Source organism: Gracilinanus agilis, chromosome 2 (assembly GCF_016433145.1).
Source record: "Gracilinanus agilis isolate LMUSP501 chromosome 2, AgileGrace, whole genome shotgun sequence".
NCBI lineage: Eukaryota > Metazoa > Chordata > Mammalia > Didelphimorphia > Didelphidae > Gracilinanus > Gracilinanus agilis.
Genome location: NC_058131.1, coordinates 462241071 through 462266463, shown reverse-complemented (window position 1 = coordinate 462266463; position 25393 = coordinate 462241071). Strand labels below are relative to the sequence as shown.

The following is a 25393-nucleotide window of genomic DNA, read 5'->3' as shown; positions in this document are numbered from 1 at the left end:
GGCCAGGAGGTCAGTCATTTTCAGTGCTGCATAAAAATGCTTTTATCTTAAAGCCCTACTCTCCTGATTGAAGAGTCCCTATCAGATTTCATAAGGGGCCCAGGACATACTTCATTTACTTCTAGCTCCACTCACTCCATGAACTTTGAATTTTACCAATTCACTAGTAGCCTTGCCCTAAGAGTCATCTTCCTTGATTAGAACATAAGTTTTTTTTAAGGGTAGGAGCTCTTTGAAAAAAGGGATTGTCTAGTTTTCTGATATTTTTATCTTTGGTGTTGAGCCCACTGCCTGACACATAGTAAATGCATACTAAACGTTTGCTCAATTTCTCTGCTTCATCTATCTGTCATCTATTATCCATGCATTTATCTCCTTTCTATATATCTAACGTTTATCTACTTATGATCTATTCAAATACCTAACCATTATCAGTCTGTCATCTATAATCTATCCATTTATCCTTCCATTTATCTATTTTTCCATCTGTCTGCCTATCCATCCGTCCATCTGCCTGTCTTCCCTTTCCTGGCCCCCCATCATTTCCCAGAGACCCAAGTTCATAACTTTCTGTTCTCAGGCTCTACCCTAGAGACGGTCGCTAGGGGGCGGGATTTTCGCCTCTCCCTGTTTCGGGTCGCGGAGGAACAAGTACTAAGAGGCGCCTACGGCCGACCTCGCTCAGATCTCGCGAGGTTACGACGTCCCGGAAGTAGATGTGACTGAAGACACTGCTGACATCGCGATGTGTGGGGACTGTGTGGAGAAAGAATACCCGAACCGGGTGAGCTACAGGGTTTTTGGAGCTTCCCCTCGCCTTCTGGCTTGGAACCCCTATACCTGCGGCTCGGTAGATGGGGAAGGAAGGGCTTCTTGAGGTACGAGGGCAGAAACAGACTCGCTCCGGCCTCTGGGAGGAAGGAAAATGTGTATGCCTCTGCTTCCTGGCAGATGCAATTTTTCCTACTGGCCAGGCCTTTGGCGAGCTGGTGTCGGTATCTTTGGTCCCCTGACCCTTTACCCAGGCGGTGGCCAGCTGGCGCAGTCCGGCTCCTGGAGCTGAGTAAGGACGCCCAGGGTCGGTTGACGGATCGGATAAAGTTCCTGTGGGCTTCTCTTGTCCCTTTACATCCCCATTTCCATTAAACTAGTAGTGTAGTTGCCCCTTCTAACCAGTCAGTTCAGACAACTTATTCATACAGTTTTTTCCTCCTTGCTCATTTGAAGGAATAAAACAGATTTTCAGCACGCTCCCCTTAATTTCTCTTTTCATCAGCAAAAATTCACCTCCCCACCTTTTTTGAGAAAGAAAAAATAAATAAAACCTCTGTTACAAACATGTATAGGCAAACAAATAAATCCCCTTCATTGGTCAGGTCCAAAAAACATGTCTAAAATCTGCATTCAGAGTTCATTACCTATCTGTCAAGATGTGAATAGCATGTTTGACCATAAGACCTCTGGATTCCAGATTGAGACATATGTGCCTGGCATATAGTAGGCAGTATACAAATGTTTATGTCTTTCCTTTTCCTCTATGAGGGAAAATAGCCATAGTAATTAGTAATATTAACGATAGTAATACTTTCATTGTTTACTTCGCTGGTTAATTGAAAGGAAAATGCTTTATAAACATTAAAGCACTTTAGAAGTATGAATTCTTAAAGATAGTGGTGGGAAAAAAATTTTAAGCACTTTATTTGAATTGAAAAATATTTTAAGTCCATCACTTATATGTCTTTAAATGTCTTACCATTTAAACAAGGTAAACAGTGTTAAGTGACTTGGGCAAGAGTCCGATAGCTGCATGCTTAGTGCAAAGAACATCAAAAAAGGATTCCCAAGACCTGTATTCCAGGCCCATCTCTACTTTTAGTACATGTGAATTTAGCCAAATCTGCCAGTCTCAATTTTTAAATATATACAATGGGATAATATGTAGTCTGCCTACCAGCTGTTTCATTATGAGAATAAGATGGAATAATGTATAGGAAAATCCCTTCTAAACTACAAATGAGAAATTTATACAACAGGAATATAAACTTCCCTAGGCTTCAGTTTCTGATATTATAAAATGAGAGTTTGCCCTCCTGGGGAACAGACATATTAAAAACAACTTACTGTTGGCCTAAGGCAGTATATGATTATGTCAGAAAATAGTACTATGGCCTTATACAGCCACAGTTAATATATGCCTTAGGAGTTCAGAAAGCTCGAGCTATGTGGGCCCCCCTCTTATAATCTTTTGGAAAAGATGACATTTAAGCTTGATCTTATATATTTTTAGATAGTTGGGAAAGTATTCTAGGACAAGGAGGACATGAGGCAACATGATAGTGGAAAATGTGCTGAGTTTGGAGCTATCGGAAATGGGTTCATATCTTGACTGTTTAGTTTCCTGATCTGTAATATGTAGTGAATTACCTCAACAAATCTTATTGTTTTGTCTTTTTTTTCAATTGTGCTGGCTCTTCATGAATCTATTTGAAGTTTTTTTTGGCAGAGATACTAGAATGATTTGTCATTTCCTTTTCCATCTCATTTTACAGATGAGGGAATTGAGGTAAACAATGTTAAGTGACTTGGCCAGAGTAACAGGACTAGTATTTGAAGGTAGATTTAAACTTGGGTCTTCCTGACTCCAGACCCAGCACTCTCTATTACACTGCCTAGCTGCCCCAGAAGGAGCCTTCTAGCTTTAAATAAATTATTCTTTGGCCTTATAAAACATGAACAGAAATCAAGGAGATGGGCAAAGACATTTCATGGTACTTTTTCTCAACTACTCTTTGTCCTAGCCAAACTGGTCTGTGTGCTGTGCCTTATACATGATATATTCCATTCTTCACTTCTGCTGTCCCCCATGCTTAAAATGCCCCACTTCCTCCTAAGCCTTGGGATTGTTAATTGCTTTCAAGATTCATCTTTCAAAGCCTTTTCTGATTCTGACCCCTTCCCAGCTACTTTGTATCACTGATATCTAGCAAAGTATGTTAATCACAGTAAGTATTTAACAAATACTTGTTAAATTGAATCGTTCATTTTGATAACTATTAAACACATAGTATGTGCAGAGCACTGTTAGGTTCTAGGGGAGATATAAAGTTTAGATGGGACAAGGAATTTCAGATTTGGAAAGGACCTCAATATGCACCATCTAGGCCAACTCATACCTGAAAAAGAATCCTCTCTCCAACATATCTGACAAATTCATCCAGCCTTTGCTTTGAAGAACTCTACTAAAGGAGAGCCTACTTCCTCCTTTAGAAGCCCGTTTTACTTTTGGTTAGTTTTAACTTTCAATATTTTTCCTTATACTGATCCAAAATATGTTTTTTTGCAACTTAGAAAGCCAACAGGAATTTATTAAGAATCTAGTATGTGTTAGGAACTCTGGAGACTCTGGAGACACAAAGAAAAAAATGAAAGTCTCTGCCCTCAAGGATTACCTTCCATTAGAGAAACATATAAATAAGTATATGCAAAATAAACACAAAGCAAATTTGCAGGATGGAATGCACTGGGAAGATCAGGAAAGACTTCACATAGCAGGTGGTACTCAGGTAGGATTTCAAAGGAAACCAATGATTCTAAGAGGTGTAGATATTAATAAGTTCATGCCAGACATGAGAGTCAGCTAGTTCAGGGGCATAGAAATAAGATATGGGGTGTGCTGTATGTAAGCAACAGTAAGGACAATTTGCATGTGCCATAGTGTGCAAGAAGGAGTAATGCATATTAGGGTTAAAAAGGCTGATTTGGGGCCAGGTGGTGAAGATCCTAAAAAGCCAGTTATATTTCATCCTGAAGGCAACCCATTGCTTGTACTTATGTGTTCTTCTACTTTACAATTCAGATACATAACAGTTATCATGTTCCCCCTGTCTTCTCCAGGTTCAACATTCCCAATTCCTTCAAACAATCCTCATATGGCATGAACTCAGGGCCCTTCATTAAGCAGGGTTTCCTTTCTCTAGAAACATTCTAGCTTCTCAATATCCTTCCTAAAATATGGCATCCAGAATGAATGCATTTCCAGATTTAATTTGACTAGGGCAGAGTACATTGGGACCGTTGTCTCCTTAATTCTGAAAATGTTTTTAAAGTAGCAGCTTTGTTGGCTTCATATCACATTATTGAGTAACCTTGAAGTCCATTAAACCTACAGATTTTTTTTCCAGATAAGCTCCTTTCTGTCCCTGTTTCTCACATCTTGTCCTTACAAAGTTAGTTTCTAGAACCTTAGTGTAAATAAATTTTACATTTTTTCTTTTACAGATTTCATTCTATTCATTTTCTGTCAAAATCTTTGAATTCTGGCTCTGTCATTCATCAGGTTAACTTTCAGTTATAACATTATCTTAGTCACTAACAATTTTAAAACAGCACAAGACCAAGCATAGATCTCTAGGACACTCTACTTTTCCAAGCTGATCTGCTCTTTGTGTTAAGCTGTTCAACCAGTTCTATATCCAGATGATTATATTATCTTATAATTCATGTCTTTTCCACAAGATAATATGAAAGACTTTATCAAATGCTTTGCTAAAATCTAAGTAAGCTATCAATAGCAGTTTCCTGATGTACCACTCTGTCAAAAAAGAAATAAAAGTTTAGTATGACTTACTATCAATAAAGCCATGTTGGCCCTTGTGTTCATTGCTTCCTTTTTGGAGATTAAGTATCCTTTTAATAATATGCCCTAGAAATTTGCCAGGAATTAAAGCCAAGCTCACTGGTTTATAGTAAATATGAACTACATTTTCTTCCTTTCAAGTTCCTTTTTATTCCTAAAGACAGTGTTTTACACAGAGCACTTAATCAATACTTCATTAATTAATTCATTCTTTTTCTTCATCCTTCCATCTGATCACAAAGAAATTTGCCCAATACTTAAGAGTAATTTTACCTACATCCATTCTCCCATTCCCTTCTCTCTCTTCCATAACCTTGCATCAGCAGTCATCCTTTTTCTCTTTTGCATCTTTAATCACTGGCACATTCTTATCTGTCTGTATTCCTGGATTATTTTCCCTGACTTCTTTTAAAAAAAAAAAAAGATGCCTTTCCAGTGTGAAACTTCTTGAAAAAGATAGTCATGCCCAAATGCTTCAACTTCCTTACTACCCACTTCTCTCTCTCTTTTTAAAAATTTTATTTAGAATATTTTTCCATAGTTACAAGATTCATGATCTCCCCAACCCCCGCTTTCTCCTCCCTCCTCCCAAAGCCAACAAGCAGTTCCACTGGGTTATATATGTATCATTGTTCAAAACCCATTTCCATGTTATTCATATTTGCAGTAGAGCAGTTCTTTAACATCAAAACATCCCTATCGCACTATGTGATTCATCATATATTTTTCTAATGAATTTCTGGTTCCACAGTTCTTTCTCTGGATGTGGATAATGTTCTTTCTCATAAGTTCCTCTGGATTGTCCTGGGTCATTGCATAGCTACTGGTAGAAAAGTCCATTACAGTCGATTGTGCCATAATGTATCAGTCTCTCTTACAGTGTTCTCCTGGTTCTGCTCCTTTTTCTCTGCATCAATTCCTGGAGGTCGTTCCAGTTCACATGGAATTCCTCCATTTCTTTATACCTTTCAGCACAATAATATCCCATCACCAACATATACCACAATTTATTCAGCCATTCCCTATTCAATGGCAACCCCCCCATTTTCCAATTTTTTGCCATCACAAAGAGCGTGGCTATGAATATTTTTGTACAGGTCTTTTTCCTTATCTCTTTGGGATATAAACCCAGCAGTGGTGTGGCTGGATCAAAGGGTAAGCATTCATTTAAAGACTTTTGTGCATATTCCAAATTGCCCTCCAGAATGGTTGAATCAATTCACAACTCCACCAGCAGTGTATAAGTGTCACCATTTTGCTGCACCCCCTCCAACATTTATCACTTTCCTTTGCTGTCATATTGGCCAGTCTTCTAGGTGTGAGGTAGTACCTGAGAGTTGTTTTAATTTGCATTTCTCTAAACAGGAGAGATTTAGAACACTTTTTCATGTGCTTATTGATAGTTTTGATTTCATCCTGTGAAAACTGCCTATTCTTGTCCCTTGACCATTTGTTGATTGGGGGGAATGGCTTGATTTTTTTGTAGATTTGACTTAGTTCCTTATATGTTTGGGAAATTAAACCTTCATCAGAGTGTTTTGTTATAAAAATGTTTTCCCAGTTTGTTGTTTTCCTTCTAATTTTGGTTGCATTGACCTTGTTTGTACAAAACCTTTTAAATTTGATATAATCAAAGTCATTCATTTTACATTTTGCAATGTTCTCTATCTCTTGCTTGATCTTAAATTCCTTCTTTTCCAACAGATCTGACAGGTATGCTAATCTATGTTCACCTAATTTATTTATGATTTCACTCTTATGTTTAAGTCATTTACCCACTTTGAATTTATCTTGGTATAGGGTGTAAGATGTTGATCTAAACCTAATTTTCCCCATACTGTTTTTCAATTTTTCCAGCAGTTTTGTTAAATTTTGTTCTTGTTCCAAAAGCTGGGGTTTGGGGATTTATTGAACACTAGCTTACTGAGGTAATTTACCCCTATTCTATTCCATTGATTCACCCTTCTGTCTCTTAGCCAGTACCATATTATTTTGATGACCACTGCTTTATAATACAGTTTAAGATCTGGTACTGCTAGGCCACCATCCTTTACATTTTTTTTTTTCATTCTTTCCCTTGATATTCTTGATCCTTTATTCTTCCAGATGAACTTTGTTATAACTTTTTCTAATTCTATAAAAACTCTTTTTGGTAGTTTAATAGGTATGGCACTAAATAAGTAGATTAATTTGGGTAAGATTGCCATTTATATTATACTAGCTTGTCCTACCCAGGAGCAGTTAATGTTTTTCCAATTGTTTAGATCTAGTTTAATTGTGTGAAAAGTGTTTTGTAGTTGTGTTCATATAATTCCTGTGTTTGTTTTGACAGAAAGAGTCCTAAATATTTTATATTGTCTAGAGTGATTTTAAATGGAAATAGAATTTCTCTTTTTAACTCATGCTGCTGAGTTTTGTAGAAAATATATAGAAATGCTGATGATTTGTGTGGGTTTATTTTGTACCCTGCAACTTTATTAAAGTTGTTAATTATTTCCACTAGCCTTTTAGTTGACTTTCTGGGGTTCTTTAAGTATACCATCATATCTTCTGCAAAGAAAGATAGTTTAGTCTCCTCACTGCCTACTTTAATCCCTTCAATTTCTTTTTCTTCTCTAATTGCTACTGCTAGCATTTCTAGTACAATATTGAATAAAAGAGTTGATAATGGGCATCCTTGCTTTACTCCTGATCTTATTGGGAAGGCTTCTAACTTGTCCCCATTGCAGATGATACTTGCTGATGGTTTTAAATATGTACTGTTTATTATTTAGAGGAATGACCCTTCTTGTGTTTTCAATAGGAATGGGTGTTATATTTTGTCAAAGGCTTTTTCAGCATCTATTGAGATAATCATGTGATTTCTGTTGGTATGATTATTGATATGGTCAATTATGTGGATGGTTTTCCTAATATTAAACCATCTTTGCATTCCTGGTATAAATCCCACTTGATCATAGTGAATATCTTGTGATATTCGTGATAATTTGCTGGAGTCTTTTTGCTAGTATTCTATTTAAGATTTTTGCATCTATATTCATTAAGGAGAGTGGTCTCTAGTTTTCTTTCTCAGTTTTTGGTCTTCCTGGCTTTGGAATCAGTACCATATTTGTGTCATAAAAGGAATTTAGCAAAATTCCTTCTTAGTTTATTTTGTCAAATAATTTGTGTAGTATTGGGATTAGTTGTTCTGTAAATGTTTGATAGAATTCAAGTGTGAATCCATCTGGCCCTGAGGATTTTTTCTTAGGAAGTTCCTTGATGGCTTGTTCAATTTTTTTTCTGAGATGGGATTGTTTAAGAATTTTATTTCCTCTTTTGTTAATCTGGGCAATTTATGTTTTTGTAAATATTCACCCATTTCACCTAGATTGTAGTATTTATTGCCACATAATTGAGCAAAGTAGTTCTTAATAATTGCCTTAGTTTCCTCTTCATTAGATGTGAGATTGCCCCTTTCATCTTTGATACTGTTAATTTGGTTTTCTTCTTTCTTTTTTTATTAGATTGACTAGTATTTTATAATTTTATTTGTTTTTTCAAAGCACCAGCTTCTAGTCTTATTTTAGTTCAGTAGTTCTTTTACTTTTAATTTGATTAATTTCTCCTTTCATTTTTAGGCTTTCCAATTTAGTTTTTATTTAAATTTGTTCTTTTTCTAATTTTTAAGTTGAAAGCTCAATTCATTGATCTCTGCCCTCTTCTATTTTGTTGGTTAAACACTCAGTGATATAAATTTTCCTGAGTACTGCTTTTGCTGTAGCTCATAGGTTTTGATATGATGTCTCCTCATTGTCATTCTCTTTAATGAATTCTGTAATTGTTTCTATGATTTCTTCTTTGACTCATCTGTTTTGAAGGATTAGATTGTTTAGTTTCCAAATAACTTTAAATTTTTTTCCCATGGACCCTTGTTAATTATCATTTTAACACATTATGATCTGAAAAAGTGGCATTTATTGTTTCTGCTTTTCTGCATTTGTTTGCAACATTTCTATGCCCTAGTACATGGTTGGTCTTTGTATATGTACTGCTGAGAAAGTATATTCCTTTTTATCCCTGTTCAGTTTCTCCAGGTATCTATGAACTCTGATTTTTCTAGCATTTCATTTACTTCCCTTAATTCTTTCTTGTTTATTTTTTGGTTCAATTTATCTAGTTCTGAAAGGGAAAGGTTAAGATCCCTCACTAGTATGGTCTTGCTATCTGTTTCCTCCTTGAACTCCTTCAATTTTTCCTTTAGAAATCTAGATGTTATATACCATTTGATGCACTTAGTACTGATATTACTTCATTGTTTATAATACCTTTTAGCAAAATGTCATTTCCTTCCTTATCTCTTTTAATCAGATCAATTTCTACTTTGGCTTTCTCTGGTATCATGATTACTGCTACTGCTTTTTTTTTACTTTAGAAAATGCATAATATATTCTGCTCCAGCCTTTTACCTTGAATCTCTGTGTGTCCCCCTGCCACAGATGTGTTTCTTGTAAACAATATATAGTAGGCTTCTGGTTTTTAATCCACTCTGCTATCCACTTCTATTTAATGTATGAGTTCATCCCATCCACATTAAGCATTATGATTCTGGTGTATTGCCCTCCATTGTATTATCCCCTTTGGATCCTGCTCTATTCCCTTTCACTCTAGTTCTCCTCACTAGTATTTTGCTTTTTGTCATCCTCCCAGTTCCCCCTCCCTTCAATTACCCCCTGCTTCCTTTGTCTCATTCCCCTTCTACTTCTCTGTAGGGTAAGATAGACCCATTCTGTCTCCCTTCCTTTTTCTCTCAATGGAACTCTCTCTTTCAGCCCTTGATTGATTTTTACATGTCATTCCTTTGCATACATATCATATCATACATACATATTATTCCATAGCATCACATTTACAATTATATCATATCATCATATACATCATGTTATCATAATCAGGTTATTTTTCCACCCTCTTTCTGAGTAAATTCCTTCTATCTTCTCTACTACTGAGAGTAATTTTTGAGAATTATGGAAATCCTCTTTCCATGTAGACATATGAACATTTTTACCTTAATGAGTCCCTTAAATTTTCTCTTTCTCATTAACCTTTCTGGGCTTCTCTTGTGTCTCATATTTGGCCTTCAAATTTTTTTGTTTAGGTCTGGCTTTTTCCTCAGGAATACTTGGAAATCTTCTATCTTATTGAATGACCATTTTTTCCCTTGAAAGAGTATACTCAGTTTTGCTGGCAGGTGATTCTGGGTTGTAAACCCAAATCTTTTGCCTTTCCCAATATCTTATACCATGCCTTCCGATCCTTTAATGTAGAAGTTGCTAGGTCCTGAGTGATCATGATTGTGGCTCCATGGTATTTGAATGGTTTCTTTCTGGCTGCCTAAGTATTTTTTTCTTGGCTTGGTGGCTCTTGAATTTGGCTATTACATTCCTGGAAGTTGTCAATTGAGGATTTCTTTCTCGAGGAAATCTGTGAATTCTTTTGATTTCAATTTTATTTTCTTGTTCAAGGATCTCTGGGCAGTTTTCTCTAATAATTTCTTGTAATATGATAGCCAAGGTTTTTTTTTTTTTTTTTTTTTCATCATGACTTTCCGGTAATCCAGTAATTCTCAGATTGTCTCTTCTAGACCTGTTTTCTAGGTCATTTGTTTTTTTCAATAAGATATTTGACATTTTCCTTTGTTTTTTCATTCCTTTAATTCTGCTTTATTGTTTCTTGATTTCTTATGAAACCATTAGTTGGTCAATTCTAATTATTAAGGCCTGGTTTTCCTGTCAGTTTTTGGTTCTCCGTTTTTAATTGGCCCATTTCTTTGTGCATCATTTTCATTTCTCCTTGTGCCACTTTCCTTTCTTCTTGCATCACGTTCCTTTCTTTTTGCATCACTTTTATTTCTCTTCCCCACTTTACCTCTACCTCTAATACCTTTTATGAGCTCTTCCAGAATCTGTGTCCAATTCATATTTTTCTTTTGGACTCTGGGTGTGTTTCCTTTGCTTTTGCTGCCCCCTTCTGTGTCTGCACTTTGCTTTTTTTTTTTTTTTTGTCTCCATAAAAAAGTCTTTAGAGTTAGGTACTTTTTTATTGTTTGCTCATTTTTCCTATCTAATTATAGGTAGGCTCTGTTTTCTAGGGAGTTGGGATACCCTCTTAAACTTCAGTCCCTATTTGATGTTATTTTCAGCTTATTTTCTAGGTTGTTACTGGTTTACCGGATGGTCTGAGGCAGGGGGTCAGCAACCTTTTTGTCCGTGAGAGCCATAAATGCATGCGGAAGGCACTGGAATATGGGGCGGGGGCTGAAGGCCCCCCCTTGGGCACATCCTGGGGCTCTGCCCGGACTGGCAGGTTGGGAGGTGGAGCCAGATATGGCTTGAGAGCCATATGTTGCCAACCCCTGGTCTGAGGGCTGAGAGCTCTGAGAGTTCCCTCTCCCTGCTGATTCAGTTGACCCTTGAGATGCTGATACCTTGAAGACTTTCCTCAGGTTTTGGTGAAGCTTTTGATCTCAGTTTGAACTTGATCAGGTCAGTTGCTGACCAGATTCTAGCCCCAGGCTTAGGCTCACAGTTGTGTGTGTGTTGTTGGTTTTTTTTTTTGTTTTTTTTTTGGGGGGTCTCTAGGTGTTCTTGATTCAATCAGGTACTCTCTTGATTACCCTGTCCTGGAGCTCCACCCCTACTTTTTGGCAAAAAGATCCCAGAGAGGCTTCACCTGAGAACTATGTCCTCACCCCAAGCCCAGACTGGGACTCCTGGCTTCACTCTGGCCCCCTTCATCCCAGATTGTCTTGGGCTATGATTCTGTACTTCTCCACAGGTTTGTAATTTCAAGGGGTGTTAGTTGGCTTGGACTACTAATTGCCCAGCAGACTCTCAGGGTCTAATTTAGCTTGGGCTTAAGTTCCGGAACCCGTGAGAGCAGATGTGTGAGAGTATGTGGTTTGCTCTTGGCTTGTTCTTCACTTACTGCTATGCCTCCTGCCAGCTCTACTTTTCTCTCACCTCAGTTTCTCAGATGATCCCTGCCTACCTTTTGGGCTTTTCTTTTTTCTTTCTTTCTTTTTTTTTTTTTTTTTTTGAAGGTCATTTCCCTCTGTCTCTGTTGGTTCTTTCATTCCTGTATTCATTTTGTGGCAATATTTTACTCTCGGTCAGAGAGGATTTTCTTGGTGAAATGGCGAGCTGCTGCCCTAGTTATTCCTCCATCTTCATTACTGACTTCTTTAATGGATTTTTTCAGCCTTATACTTTTTTCTTAGATCTATTTCCATATTATTAATATTTGCAATTGAGTGATCATTTAGAGTCAACATCCCCAATCATATCCCCATCGAACCATGTGATCAAGGAAATGTTTTTTTCTTCTGTGTTTCTACTCCCACAAGTCTTTCTTTGGATGTAGGTAGTGTACCAATATTGGTTCCAAGGCAGAAGAGCAGTAAGGGCTAGGCAATGGAAATTAAATGACTTGCCCAGGGTCACACAGCTAAGAAATGTCAGAGGCCAAATTTGAACCTAGGACCTTCTGCCTACACGCCTGGCATCCTATCCAGTGAATTACCTAGCTGCCCCTAGCTGTGATACTGTTTTTCTAACTTTATGTTTTCCATCTCTTAATTACTATTAACAATTTATCAGTGCATTGAGGTTCATAAAGTGCTTTCTTCATGCTCCAAGGAAAGGACTTTTGGAGTAGCCAGGTGACATGTTGAATAGAGCATCAGGCCTGGAGTCAGGAGGACCTGGGTTCAAATCTAGCCTCAGACACTTCCTAGCCGTGTGACCCAGGGCAAGTCACTTAACCACATTTGCGTAACCCTTGCCCTACTGTCTTAGAATTGTTATTAAGACAGAAAGAAAGAGTTAAAGAAAAATATACATTCTCTTATTGTGTATCTACCCTGGGCTTTCTTCACTTGTGACTTTTCTCATGTCTGTACTCAGAAAATTCCTGTCAGCACTTACCTGTTGAAATCCTAGCTACACTTTAATGTTCTGCTCAAATGCTAACTACTTCCTCCATGAAGCATTATTTTAAACCCCTGTTGATAATAATCTTTCAGATCTCACAAAGCATTTAGAATTCTTTTCTTGTGCACTTACCATGTATTATTTTGTGCTCTAGTTATTTATGTATGTATCATAGCTCCCTACTAGATTGTGTTCCATAAAAGCAGGGATAATTTTCTCTGCCACGGAGAATAATTTTGAGACTGGAAAGAACAGCAAATTATGGTTAACAGTAAATTGATACCTGTTCTGTGTTAGAATTGCCTCAAGGAGGTCTGATGGTTCAGGATCAGGATTTCATCAGTCAATCAGTAAACATTAAACACCCATGTGCCAGGAACTGTGTTAAGCTAAGGTCTGGAACAAAACAAGACACTTGTAGGCACTCTAACACTTAATCAAAAAATAAAAAATGCTTACCTAACAATAGCAGAGAAAAGATACTTGGCAAAGAGAGAGCACTGGTTCAGGTTAGACATAGCCACTAATATCTCTATATAGAAGTTAGTCTGGTGAGAAGAGTATGTTGCCTTGTCCCATAATGTCAGAGTCAAGAAGTAGAAAGATTGGAGGCTATGGTGAGTTTCAAAGAATCAGATCTCCATAGCTAGAAATGGTTGTACAAGACTTTCAATAGCATAGTTTGAGAAGAGTAATGAAGCCAGATTGAAGGAGGTTAAAGAAGGCCAGCATATTAAGAAAATAGAGGCAATTACTCATATATTTAGAGGAAAGAAAGAGGGGAGAAAGGAAAGACTTGATGATGGGAATGGGGAGTTATCAAGGGAAATGCTATTAAGATAAAAAAGACTTGGCTGTGATGTAAAAGCTGAGGGGAAGGAATCAATAGGGAGAGACTAAAAATATTAGCTAGGGGAGATAATGGGTTAGTCTAATGGTGAGTTCTAAATTTGGAATGTGTAGGTAGTAGCTAGTTCAGATTGCCAATATGTACAATATTTAGATGTTTCTCTTTTGGATATGTACAGATGTCTGGAGGATTGTAGTGGGTGCATTTCACAGATAAGCAACAAATAGGCCTGTGTTCAGTGCAGATGGTGATGGTGATGTATTTACAATGAGTTCTTGAACAGAACTATGAACCAAACATGAAAATGGACAGCATTAATTTACTGAACCCAATTCTTAAAAAATTGAACTCAAAAACAAACCTTTCTTCCTCCAGAAATTACTTGTGAACTAGCTCAAAAAAGAACTGAATCTAATTGTGCTATTTTCTCAAACTGTTGTTGGTACATAATTTGAGATTATAAAATATTTTCCAAAATAACCCAGAATTGAAACCAGCATGTCAATCATGCCCAATATTTGATCTGAACCATTTAGTGTGTTAAGAATAAAATTCCCTGGAGGCTATATAAATTTATATTTATTAGGTAGTGAAAGTTGGAGAGAAAGAAAGACACATTATTACATGGCCAGGCATAGATAATTTGAGTTTGCTGCTCACCTCCTGTCTCTGTTAGTTAGCTAAGAAAGACCACATCAGGATAAATCAAATGACCAGTGTAATGCTTCCTAGCAAAATCCAAACATGATCTGCCCTACCAGGCAAGTTCTCAGACCAAGAGACTTGCTGCTTCCTCTCCCATCCCTAACTTATAACCCCAGTGGCACCACTCCTTCTGGGGTCTCCCTGGTTGGACAAACTTGGCCTCAGTCCAGGTCAGAGGCTGGTCACCTGGGACAAGAGGCAAGCATCCTCTGGGCTCCAGGGAGCCATGAGGTTTCCCATAGTGTAGAACTGGGACTGAAATGGATTTTCAAAATTGTCCTTTCTAAAATCAAAGAGGAGTACAATTTATATTAAATTTACACAATCCCCCACTCTGATTCTTTGGGAGATTAGCATGTTGGTCTCCTCAATTAATCATTCCATATATAAAATCCATACATTTTAGGATTGTCTCATCAGTGTGCACAAGGGCCCAAAGATATACATTTCATTGAGAGTCTAACTCCCTTTGGGTATGTCTTCACATATTAAAAAAGATTGATAAGTACTTTGACAAAGAGCCATTGGGAGCATTCTCCTTTTACAACCCAAGGATTTTACAATCAAGGTAAAATATCATTCCCCAAAATCTCATTAATTTTAACTAAATAGCCTTAGTTAATGAAAAGTGACTTTACAGGTAAAAAAATATTTTAAATAAATAGTTTTATTATTTTCATATTCTTCATATACAGTAAATCACATTAGGCAAACAGTGCTTCCTCATTCAAACCATAGGCTAAATACCTAAATGATTCAATATTTTAATGCTCAAATGTTTTGCTTCAAGTTTATTATCAAAGGATTACCGAACAGAATTATTTCTATTCTTCAAAGGATTACTGAGTGATTATAATATATAGAAGAGAGAATTTGTAAGGTGACATTTTATTCAACTACTTTTTGGCAGTCAATAAACAATAAGCACAATATAGGATCTTTGTATACTTTTTAAAAGTTTATTTTCTTAAATATTTTAAACATTCACATCATTCTTGTTTACAGTGTTGTAATTTGCATTGCATATGCAGAAACATTTGCTCAACCAAGTAAATTCAGTACAAATCCTTTCAGAATTACCCTCAAATTCCTGAAATTAACTTTGCTGTAATATATTGTGAATTTTTTTTAAACCTTTGCCTTCTTGTCTTCGAATCGATACTAAGTGTTGATTACAAGGCAAAAAATCAGTAAGCAATTGGGATTAAGTGACTTGCCCAGGGTTACACAATTAGAAAGTGTGTAGGGCCAGATTTGAACACAAGATGTCCTGTCTCCAGGCCTGGCTTTTTATCCACTGAGTCTTCTAGCTGCCCTAATGTATTGTGAATTGGGATCAATTCTTAGCACAACATTTTTTCTGGTTCAAGAGTGAGGGGCAGACATTCCTCAGAACAAATACCTATATGTATTTTTTCAAATGCTCAGTCATAACTGAACTATATTTCCCCTGGGTACTTATTAACATGTTGAAATTTATTTTTAAACCATATTTACTTGTTTGTGGTAATATTTTAAGCTGTTGTAGTAGGCTATATATTATTCTGGGATTGTGGAATGTATTCTTTTTTCCTCCCATTACAAATAAACTGTAATATTGCATGCTTAAATCCACATTTTCAGAAGTTCAGTGATTGCAACTATTCCTCATATGGAAGACTCATCAACAAAGGTCCCTTGTAGCTTATCTTCACTGCTTTCAATGATGTGGAATCTGTATGGTGTATTTATATTCAGCTATTCTAAACACTCATTTCTTCATAACACAAAAGTTATATTGTATATCTCTTATTCAGCTATTCCAGTTTACATTTTATAAACAGATCACATGTTGTGATAAGATCACAGACACCTTTGTCACTGCACTGCACTGTGAGAAGAACCATGTGTTGGAAATAGTATTGAACTGGGAATAAGAAGACCTTGGTTGGAGGACTGGTATGCTCACTTAAAATCACATGGCCATGTTATATAACTTTATCTGTTAAATCAAGATAATTATTCTTACCTCCTTCCCAGGGCTGTTTTGAGATTCAAATAAAATAATATACATGAAACCACTGTATAAATATACTTCAAAAGATTTATGATTTTATTGGTTCCACTTATGTGGAACACAGCCCTCCCATTCCTTAACAGATTTTCTTTATAAGTTCTTGTCATCCTGTCTGCCCTTTGATCCACTTCTGGGATAATAAGGAAAAAGACATGTACAAAAATATTTATAGCTGCACTCTTTGTGGTGGCAAAAATTTGGAAAATGAGAGGATGCCCTTTGATTGGGAAATGGCTGAACAAATTGTGGTATCTGTTGGTGATGGAATACTATTGTGCTCAAAGGAATAATGAACTGGAGGAGTCATGAAAGTTGAATCTTTAGTTCTTACAAATGTAAGATAGTATTCTTATAGTTATCAATCTGTATATAGTTTTGGTTATTTTTAGAGACTCAGAAGTAGAAGGGACCTTAGATATTATTTGCTCTACCAATCCTAATTTTATAATTGTGGAAACAAGCCCAGAAGAGGATTTGATTGGCCTGACATTATACAGCTAATGGCAAAGCTGGGATTAGAACCCAGTTCCACTTAGGAGTTAAGTGTTCTTTCCATTACACCATGTTGCTTCCCAAACCTAGAGAGGTAACTGCTCACTATCCCATTCCCATTCGTTCTTTCGTAGATTCACCAGTGGGCATTTTCTATCTAGTTTTTCCTTCCCTGTTTTATTATGATATGAAATTTGAATCAAACTTAAAGTACATGCGTTATTACCAACTGAAAGTGTGTCCTTTGCTCCAAAGCAATAACTCAATAGGCCTGTGATTGAATGTGAGCCCCTTTTTATAAAATACAATTTTATATAACATAATTCACAGGGCTGTTGACATGATTAAAGTTTCTTGAGGTTGTTATCTAGGAAATGATGAAAAGTATAAACTTTTAATTATTAAAAGGCCTTTAGGGAAAACTTCCCTTGAGCCAAATGCCTAAATTATTTTTATGCAGGATTACCGAAAATAGTGTTAAGGAGAGTAAGCGAAATTTCTTCTATTTGTGTCCTATCTCATGGATTATAGATCTCCTGCTTTCTCTTCCCTACAAATCATCACCTATAACTGGGAACTTTTTTTTGGTTCAAGAATCATATTTTTCCAAGTTGTGTTATTAAGAACTAAGAGAACAGCAAGTAGGCAGCTTGGCAGAGTGTATAAACTCTCGCATTTGAGAGTCAGGGAGTCTAGACTTTGAATACTATATTAGATCTAGGTCAGACTTTGTAATCCTAGATAAATCACTGTGCCTCTATCAGCCTCAGTTTCCTCATCTCTAAAATCATTCAGTGAGCATTTATCAATCACCTTCTATGTATCAGAAAATGTACTAGACAAAAAAACAAACAAACAAAAAAAACAACCAAACACCACAGTCCCTGTTCTTAAGGCTTCTATTGAGGGAGAAAATGTATATATGCATATAAAGAATAAAGACAAAATAAAATCAAAGTACTAGCAGTTAGAAAAATCAGCAAGGGCTTTGTGTAGAATGTGGCATTTCAGTGGCCTCTTGAAGGAAGAAATGGAGTATAAAGAAGAAAGATTCTAAAAAGGGAATAAAAATTGCATTTAAGCTCACATAGTTGTGAGGATCACATGGAACAATGTGTGTAAAACACTGCAAACCTTAAAGCACCACATAAATGCCCTGGCTACTTCTAATTGTAGCTCAGTTAATAGTGCTAAGTATTAACTACATGTTCAATTTTTCATGACTTTTTTTAGCATATTGCTTATATAGGATCAAGCATTCAGGGCTGGAAAGGACCATAAGAGATTGCATCATAGGCCAGCCTTCTCATTTTATCAAATTAGGAAATTGAGGCTCAGAAAGATTTAGTGATATTTTTAAAGGTAATTACTATTAAAGATAATTATATTTGAAGTGACAAGGTACAATTGGGTTCCTCACACATGCAGAACTGCAGCCTTTAGATATTTAGAAAGCTAAGTCTCTGATCTCCACTTTGATATGGAGGGTTCTTGCACTTTTTGGAATGTTGTTTGGTACAGTCTTCAAATGAGCAAATTTAGGGTGATGATTTTATCTAAAAGCCTTATCCCAAAAGCTGTTGGAAACTTTTTCACCAGAATTTTGAAATAAAAATGTCTCACTCTTATTTTAAATATTGTGATATTTAAATATTGTAATGCTGCAGATACAATAGAGTTTATTTTTGTTTTAATTTCTAATATTTTAGGGTAATACCTGCCTTGAAAATGGATCTTTCTTGCTGAACTATGTAGGCTGTGCAATGTGCAATAAACGAGATTTTATGCTGATTGCAAACAAGTCCATGAAAGAGGAAGATGGAGAAGAAATAGTTACCTACGATCGTAAGCAGGCTTTAATTTGTTTTTTTAACCCTTACCTTCCGTTTTGCATTCAATACTGTGTATTGGCTCCAAGGCAGAAGAGTGGTAAGAGCTAGGCATTGGGGGTTAAGTGACTTGCCCAGGGTCACACAGCTGGGAAGTGTCTGAAGCCAGATTTCAACCTAGGCTTTAATTTCTTAATCAGTGATTATTAATAGATTTTTATTTAATTAAGCTAATCTATTACAATCACTTATTTAATTAAATATTATTTATTTAATTAAAATCATTTATTCATTTATTTAATTATTTATTTTGTTAAGCTAATCTATTATAATTTGCATGCAAATATAACTAGATTTAAGTGTTTGTATTATATGAAGTACTTTGTTAAGCTTTAAGAGGAAAATAGCTAAAGCCTCATTTTTAAAAAAATTGTTAGGGAAAGGCAATAGGAGATAAAGTGGAAAGAACACAGGACAGAAGAATTTTATTTGAGTTCTGACTGTGACCATATGCAACTCATTTAACTTCCATGGATCTCAGTTTCTCATCTCTAAAATAGGTGTGCACCTCCAGAGTTGTTGTAAAGAAAGCACTTTGAGAACTATAAAAAAAACTATAGGTGTGAGCTACTATTATTATTCAATAGATTAGAAACCTCTGCAGAATAAGAATTGTTTCATTTTTTTTTTATGTTTATATCTCCAGCATGTAGCACAGCACCTGGGATTTAGTAGGTACTTTAATAAATACTTATTTGATTGATTCTTCATGCAGGGATTTTCTGGATGATTGAAGCCTTTGCAGGGATGAAGCAGATGAGGCATTTGTCTCCAGGGTCAAAGTTGAGAAGGCAGAAAATATTTAAATATACATTTACTGTTCCAAGCACACTATGTCTTTAGAATAGAGGGGCATATCTGGCCTCAGGTGCTCTTTAGCTAGTTATGGTGCTATATTATAGAACTGATGGCCCTTATAATTAAATGGCCCCAGATTGCTATGCTTTTTGATTTCTTGTTCTGAGTCCTTAATTTTTCCTGTTACCTTCCTCACTTCTCCCTAACCTGTCAGTGGGCCTGCTTCTAGTAGGATCTCATCATTCCCTTCTGGTCGTGTTTCTCACAAATATTTTGTATTTGGAGAAACAAAATTTTAAAGAAATCCAAATAACCTAGTTTATTATAACTATTTGTAAAAATAGCCTTCAGATGAGGATGATAGTGCCTCTCATCTGAGACAAGTGTGAATTTATTGCATGGATTTGTGACAACTCTGCCTATTGAAAGGCCTTTTGGAGAGGCTTATTTCCAAGTTTTTAGTTTTCCTAGATTTTCAGGGGAACAGATAATTGGAATAAGGGAAGCATTACTCTAAATAAAGGATTTGGGAATGGGGGAGGAATGGATAGCAACCTTTTAGAATAGACGTAGGCAATTGGCAAAGTAGTATAATTTTTTTAAAGTTCTCCTTTCTTTTGTATATACTTTTAACTTTTTTTAACCATTAAATTCACTTTAAAGGTCTAAAGCAGTGGTTCCCAAACTTTTTTGGCCTACCACCCCCTTTCCAGAAAAAATATTACTTAGCTCCCTGGAAATTATTTTTTTTTAATTTTAATAGCAATTAATAAGAAAGATAAATGCACCTGTGGCCATCACTGTGCCCCCCCCCCCATCGCTGCAACACCTACTAGGGGGCGGTGGCGCCCACTTTGGGAATCACTGGTCTAAAGTAAATAACATTTACTCAATCTATTCTGTTTTGTAGTTTATTATAGAGGTATAGTTACCATCTCATTTTTGAAAATAAAATATCTTTTGTATATTGGTTCTAGTACTGTGAGTTTGAAAGTAGCCCTTAAATTGTGTGTCACTTGACTGCCTTATGGCTTTGAGTAGGAATTGTATATACTTTTAGGCCACAATTTCAGTTCTTTAATTGTAATATGATACAATGGTATATATTTTGGTTTTTTAACAAAGGTAGATATAACAAATTTCCTTTTGTGTTTTATAAAATAGAGCCTTAAGGTTCTTAAAGTAAAAGAGAAAACTGTTATTATTCTAAGACAAATAAAATGCCATCTTCCCATTTGTCTTGCAGATATATGTAAGAATTGTCATCACATAGTGGCCAGACATGAGTATACTTTCAGTGTCATGGATGAATATCAGGTAAATATCATAAGACTTTGAGGGGAAAAAAGTTTTTAGTATTCTACAAAAGTCTAGGTATGATACTTACAAATCAAGAACAGATTCATAAAATTACAGAATTGGAGAGGACCTCAGAAAACACATAGTCCCACTCATTCCTGAGTGGAAATCTCTACTATTAAAATCCCCAAAAGTGATTGTATAGCCTTCACTTGAAGACCTAAACTATTAAAGATTCATTACCTTCTGAGGCAGCCCATTATACTTCTGGATAGCTCTGATTTTTAATCATTTAAAATAATTCTCCACAGTTCCCACCAATTATTCTGTTTCTGACTTCTAGGGCCAGGCAAAACCGTCCAGTCTCTTTCCAATATAGTATCTCTTCAGTTGCTTGAAAATAACTATGATGTCTTCCTTGAATCTTCTCCACAGTGAAGTCTGTCTCTTCAGCTTATCCTTTTAAAACTTCATTTTTATTCTTCCCAATGTCCTGGTCACCCTTCTCTGGATACTCTTCAGCTTAACAATATTATTCTCAGAAAGAGTACATAGGCTTCATCAGATTTCCAATTCTCATAGAAACTTTTTTTTTAACCCTTTTGTCTTAGTAACAACTCTAAGACAGAAGGGCAATCTATGTTAAGTAATTTGCAAGATCACTCTGCTAGGAAGTGTCAGAGACCCCAGGTCCTTCTGACTCCAGGCCTGGTGCTCTATCCACTTTGCCACTTAACTACCTCCTGTTATAAACTTTTTTTTAAAAAAGACTCTTCCTACCCGCATCTTAATAAGTTGATAGGGGAACCTTGGATGTGGATGGATCTATATAAAGCCATTCCCACTGGAAAAACAAGTAAAGGGTATGCGCTACTGCTCATGAGCCAAGAATGCTATCTTTGTGCTACATAAGAAGAATATTATGTGGGGGCAGCAGGGTAGCTCATTGGATTGAGAGCCAGGCCTAGAGACAGGAGGTCCTAAGTTCAAATCTGGCCTCAGACACTTTCCAGCTGTGTGACCCTGGGCAAGTTACTTGACCCCCATTGCCTTGCCCTTCCCACTCTTCTGCCTTGGAGCCAATACACAGTATTGACTCCAAGATGGAAGCTAAGGGTTTAAAAAAAAAAATGAGAGGCAAGCCCTGTTTCATCTCTTACCTTAGAAACATACACACACACACATACACACACACACACACACACACACACATACACACGGTTATACTGTCCATCTTGTGCTCAAAACCCTACAATGGATCCTTCCTAAAGAAAGCTTTGAATTAAAGGCCCTTCACAATCCAATCTCCCTTTCCACCTTTTCTTCTACATGCATTAGCCAAACTAGATTACTCATTGTTTTGCATATATGTGTCATGTTTTTTGCCTTCATGGCCTTGTTTATCCTGTTCTTTGTAACATATAGAATGCCTTAACTGTTCCTATCTCAGCCTTTTGAAATCCCTTTAAGATTCATTTAAGAAATCCTTTAAGATTCAGCTAAAATATTACATCCTCTATAAAGTGTTTTTTGTTCTCTGCCCTCTCACTCAAAAAGTATTTTCCTTCCTCTTACCTCATGTTAGTCAACAAGCATCTGCTTCCTGGCTTTCCTGACTTCTTTCAAGTCTCAATTAAAAGTCTGCCTTCTGCAAAAAGTCTTTCCTATCCCCTCTTTAATGCTAGTGCCTTCCTTCGAAGATTATGCTCAGTCTTTCCTATACATAGCTTACTTCTGTGCATAATTGTTTAAATTCATTTCCCTTATTAGACTGTGAGCTCCTTCTAGGCAGGGGCTGTTTTTGCTTTTCCTTATATCCCCAGCACTTACCACAGTGCTTGACATATAGCAAGTACTTAATAAATTCTTCTTAGCTTGACTTTGCTTTACATCTCTTCTTAAACATTTGTCATATTCTATCATTTCTATTTTGTATTCTAGTTTTATGTATATGTTTTATTTCTCTTACTATACCTCAAATTTCATGAAATCAAGAATTCTTATTCATCTTCATAGCTTTCTTAGCACCATGTTCTTTGTCTATAGTAAATGATCATTCTTTATAAATTGAATTGAAAAACTGAAAGGATTGTCAAAGGTAAGAATAGGAGTTTATCCTAGTAACCTGAACTTACATCTGAATTAAAATTCTCCACTCAAACTCCCACCACTCATCCCAAATTTGATAACATATATAATTTATTGAGTCCAAGATAAAGGCTTATACTTTGCAGTGATGAGTGGAGCCTCAGACTGTTTGTTTTCTTTATATGAAGGCCTCAGGAGATATAAGGTATAGCATAAAACTAAGGCAGTGCTGATGTTTTTGGAGGAAACATACAGAAAGCACATTTATGCCAGTTTGTGGGTAAAGCTTTTACAAAACAGAATCAAAGCCATAAAGCGAGTCTCTGGGTTTCCCAAGGGTAAATATGCACTTTGTCTTGTTCTAGGAATACACCATGCTGTGTCTGTTATGTGGCAAAGCAGAAGATTCTATCAGTGTCCTCCCTGACGACCCCCGTCAAATGGCTCCATTGTTCTGAACATCCTGCCACCGTTTTACTGTGACTACGTCACTGTGTTGGCTTAGAGTGATAGTATCACATCACATTCTGTTTTCAGTTCAGATGGTTTGCTTGCTTTTCAAAGTTTGGAATTGATTATGCTTAAAGGAAAAAAAAAATATTCTAAGGAGTTGTCTTTCCCTAGAGTTGAGCCTCCTAGCACAGCCTTCTGTTGACATCACTAGAATCAGAATGGTACTAGCAGCTGCATGTCTCAGGGAGGAATGGAACAACTTAAATTGCCCCAACAAGTATATCTTTAGAGGAGGAATTAAGTGTCTCTCCTTGTTAAGCAAAATAAATGCTGGTCTACAAATCAGAAGATGTGTTCTAGGCCTATACATTTGTTCTTTGGGAACTTGAGTCATTTCTCTGGATCCAAGTTTTTTTATCTGTAAAACAAATTATATCTCTTGTTCTACCAATGTTACAGGATTATGAAAATTATTGTGAAATTATAAATATATCAATACTTTGAAAACTATAAAAGCAACTTGGTGTCCAGATCATGGGTTCGAATTCAAGGATCTTGGGTCTGAATCTAGTTGTTACTTTGCTTGCTGTATGACCATGGGCAAGTTAATCCATCACTCGGTCCTGCTTCCCTCATCTGTAAAATGAAATCCTTTCTAAATCTGTGATTGTATGATCTCTTGTGCTCTTTTAAAAAAACTTCGAATTTTGCCATGAATAGTTTAACTCCCTTTCAACCATCCTCTTTATAAGCATGAAGTTTAAATCTCTGGTGAGTTTGGGAAGAGGTTTCAATTATTAGTGATATCACTCATGGGAATCCTGTAACTAGATAGTAACCAGCTGTTGTTATATTCTTGCAGTTTGCTGCATACTTATATCTGACCTCAGTATTACAGCCACTTGGTAACATTCATCCTTGGTAGTAAAAAAAGTTCTCCATTAAAAACCCAGCAAGGCATTAAAAAAAATTGCTAGATCCTGGATGTTTAGAATTTTCCAATGTACCCACATTAGTCATTCAGATTTTAGGGGGAAGATGTTCTTCACTTCCAGCTGTTCGGTACTTCAGCTTTGTCCTTATAATGCATTTTTTTGTTCTGCATTATATGTATTTTTAAAATTGAAGCATGAGCCCCTTTTTATATTTCTCCATCATTAGGTCAGTCGTGCTACAGTATTTCATTCTCCCTTTTGTATGCTTCTAGAATTATACAAAATGCATTTTTATCAAGAGAATAGGTATCTGTGTTTAACACATTAATTCAACATTATTTTATGTGGTGGGTTTGTTAGAAAGAAAACCTATTGAACCAAGACTTTTTTTTAAAAAAGCCTTTCCCTCTGTCTTAGAATCAATACTGTGAGGTGGGTGATAGGAGAAGGAAGGGAAAGGAAGGTAGGGAAGCCAGGGTAGCCCCCAAGCCCAGGAGGGGAAACCTGAGTTCTTGGAGCTCAATAAAGATCAGGTAGCACTTATTGTTAGAATAACTAGGTTTTGTTTAGATTTGGAAAGGGAAAAGTTAGGTAGGGAAAGAGGGTATCCTCCGGTAGGTACTTCTCTCTCCAGGATGGAGAGCTTCCCGGGTCTGGAGAGTCCCCAAAGGCACCAAAACTCTTTTATACTTTCTCTGACACCTCCCACAAAGGAAGTGGGAGATGTAGGGGAGGTTGTAGCAGGGCTTAGAATAATTTTAAACAACACAATACTAAGTATTGGTTCCAAGACAGAAGAATGGAAAGGGCAAGACAGTTTGGATCAAGTGACTTACCCAGGGTCACACAACTAGGACCTGTCTGAGTCCATATTTGAGGCCATATTTGAACCCAGGATCTCCCATCTCTAGACCTGTCTCCCCTATCCATTGAGCCACTTGAACCAAGCCTTTTTTTGGGGGGGAGGAGGGGTTGCTATTTATATATATACATATATATATAAATGGGGGCAGGCTGGGTGGGGTGTGGGGCGGGAGAAGGGCGCTATTCAGGGGCATCGTAGAAAAACTTGGGCAACAAGGTACAAGGCAGGGCCACAGTTCTCTTCTGGGGCCGCTACAGCCTGATCACTTCGTCCAGGTCCTCCACTGAGCCAAAGGCAGGCGCTTCTGGGCGCCCTCAGCGCCAGAGCGGCTGAGGCCTGGGCCCGGATCCATCACCC

The 25393-nt window shown here is 36.7% G+C and overlaps 1 protein-coding gene across 1 annotated transcript; it reads left to right on the top strand.

Moving 5' to 3' along the window:
• The first annotated feature begins 724 nt into the window (after window positions 1–724).
• CHURC1 (churchill domain containing 1) lies at window positions 725–23581 on the top strand. The gene is made up of 4 exons (XM_044664847.1): window positions 725–784; window positions 18419–18554; window positions 20643–20713; window positions 23149–23581. Exons 1-4 carry the CDS (start codon window positions 746–748, stop codon window positions 23239–23241), a joined length of 339 nt encoding a protein of 112 aa, XP_044520782.1. The 5' UTR covers window positions 725–745; the 3' UTR covers window positions 23242–23581.
• Window positions 23582–25393: the final 1812 nt, after the last annotated feature.

Excerpts from the sequence above, each read along its gene's own strand:
- CHURC1 (XM_044664847.1), top strand. The coding sequence starts at position 746 with ATGTGTGGGGACTGTGTGGAGAAAGAATACCCGAACCGG. Across the intron at positions 18,555-20,642 it reads AGAAATAGTTACCTACGATC|ATATATGTAAGAATTGTCAT; the intron begins GTAAGCAGGCTT and ends TTTGTCTTGCAG. Across the intron at positions 20,714-23,148 it reads GTGTCATGGATGAATATCAG|GAATACACCATGCTGTGTCT; the intron begins GTAAATATCATA and ends GTCTTGTTCTAG.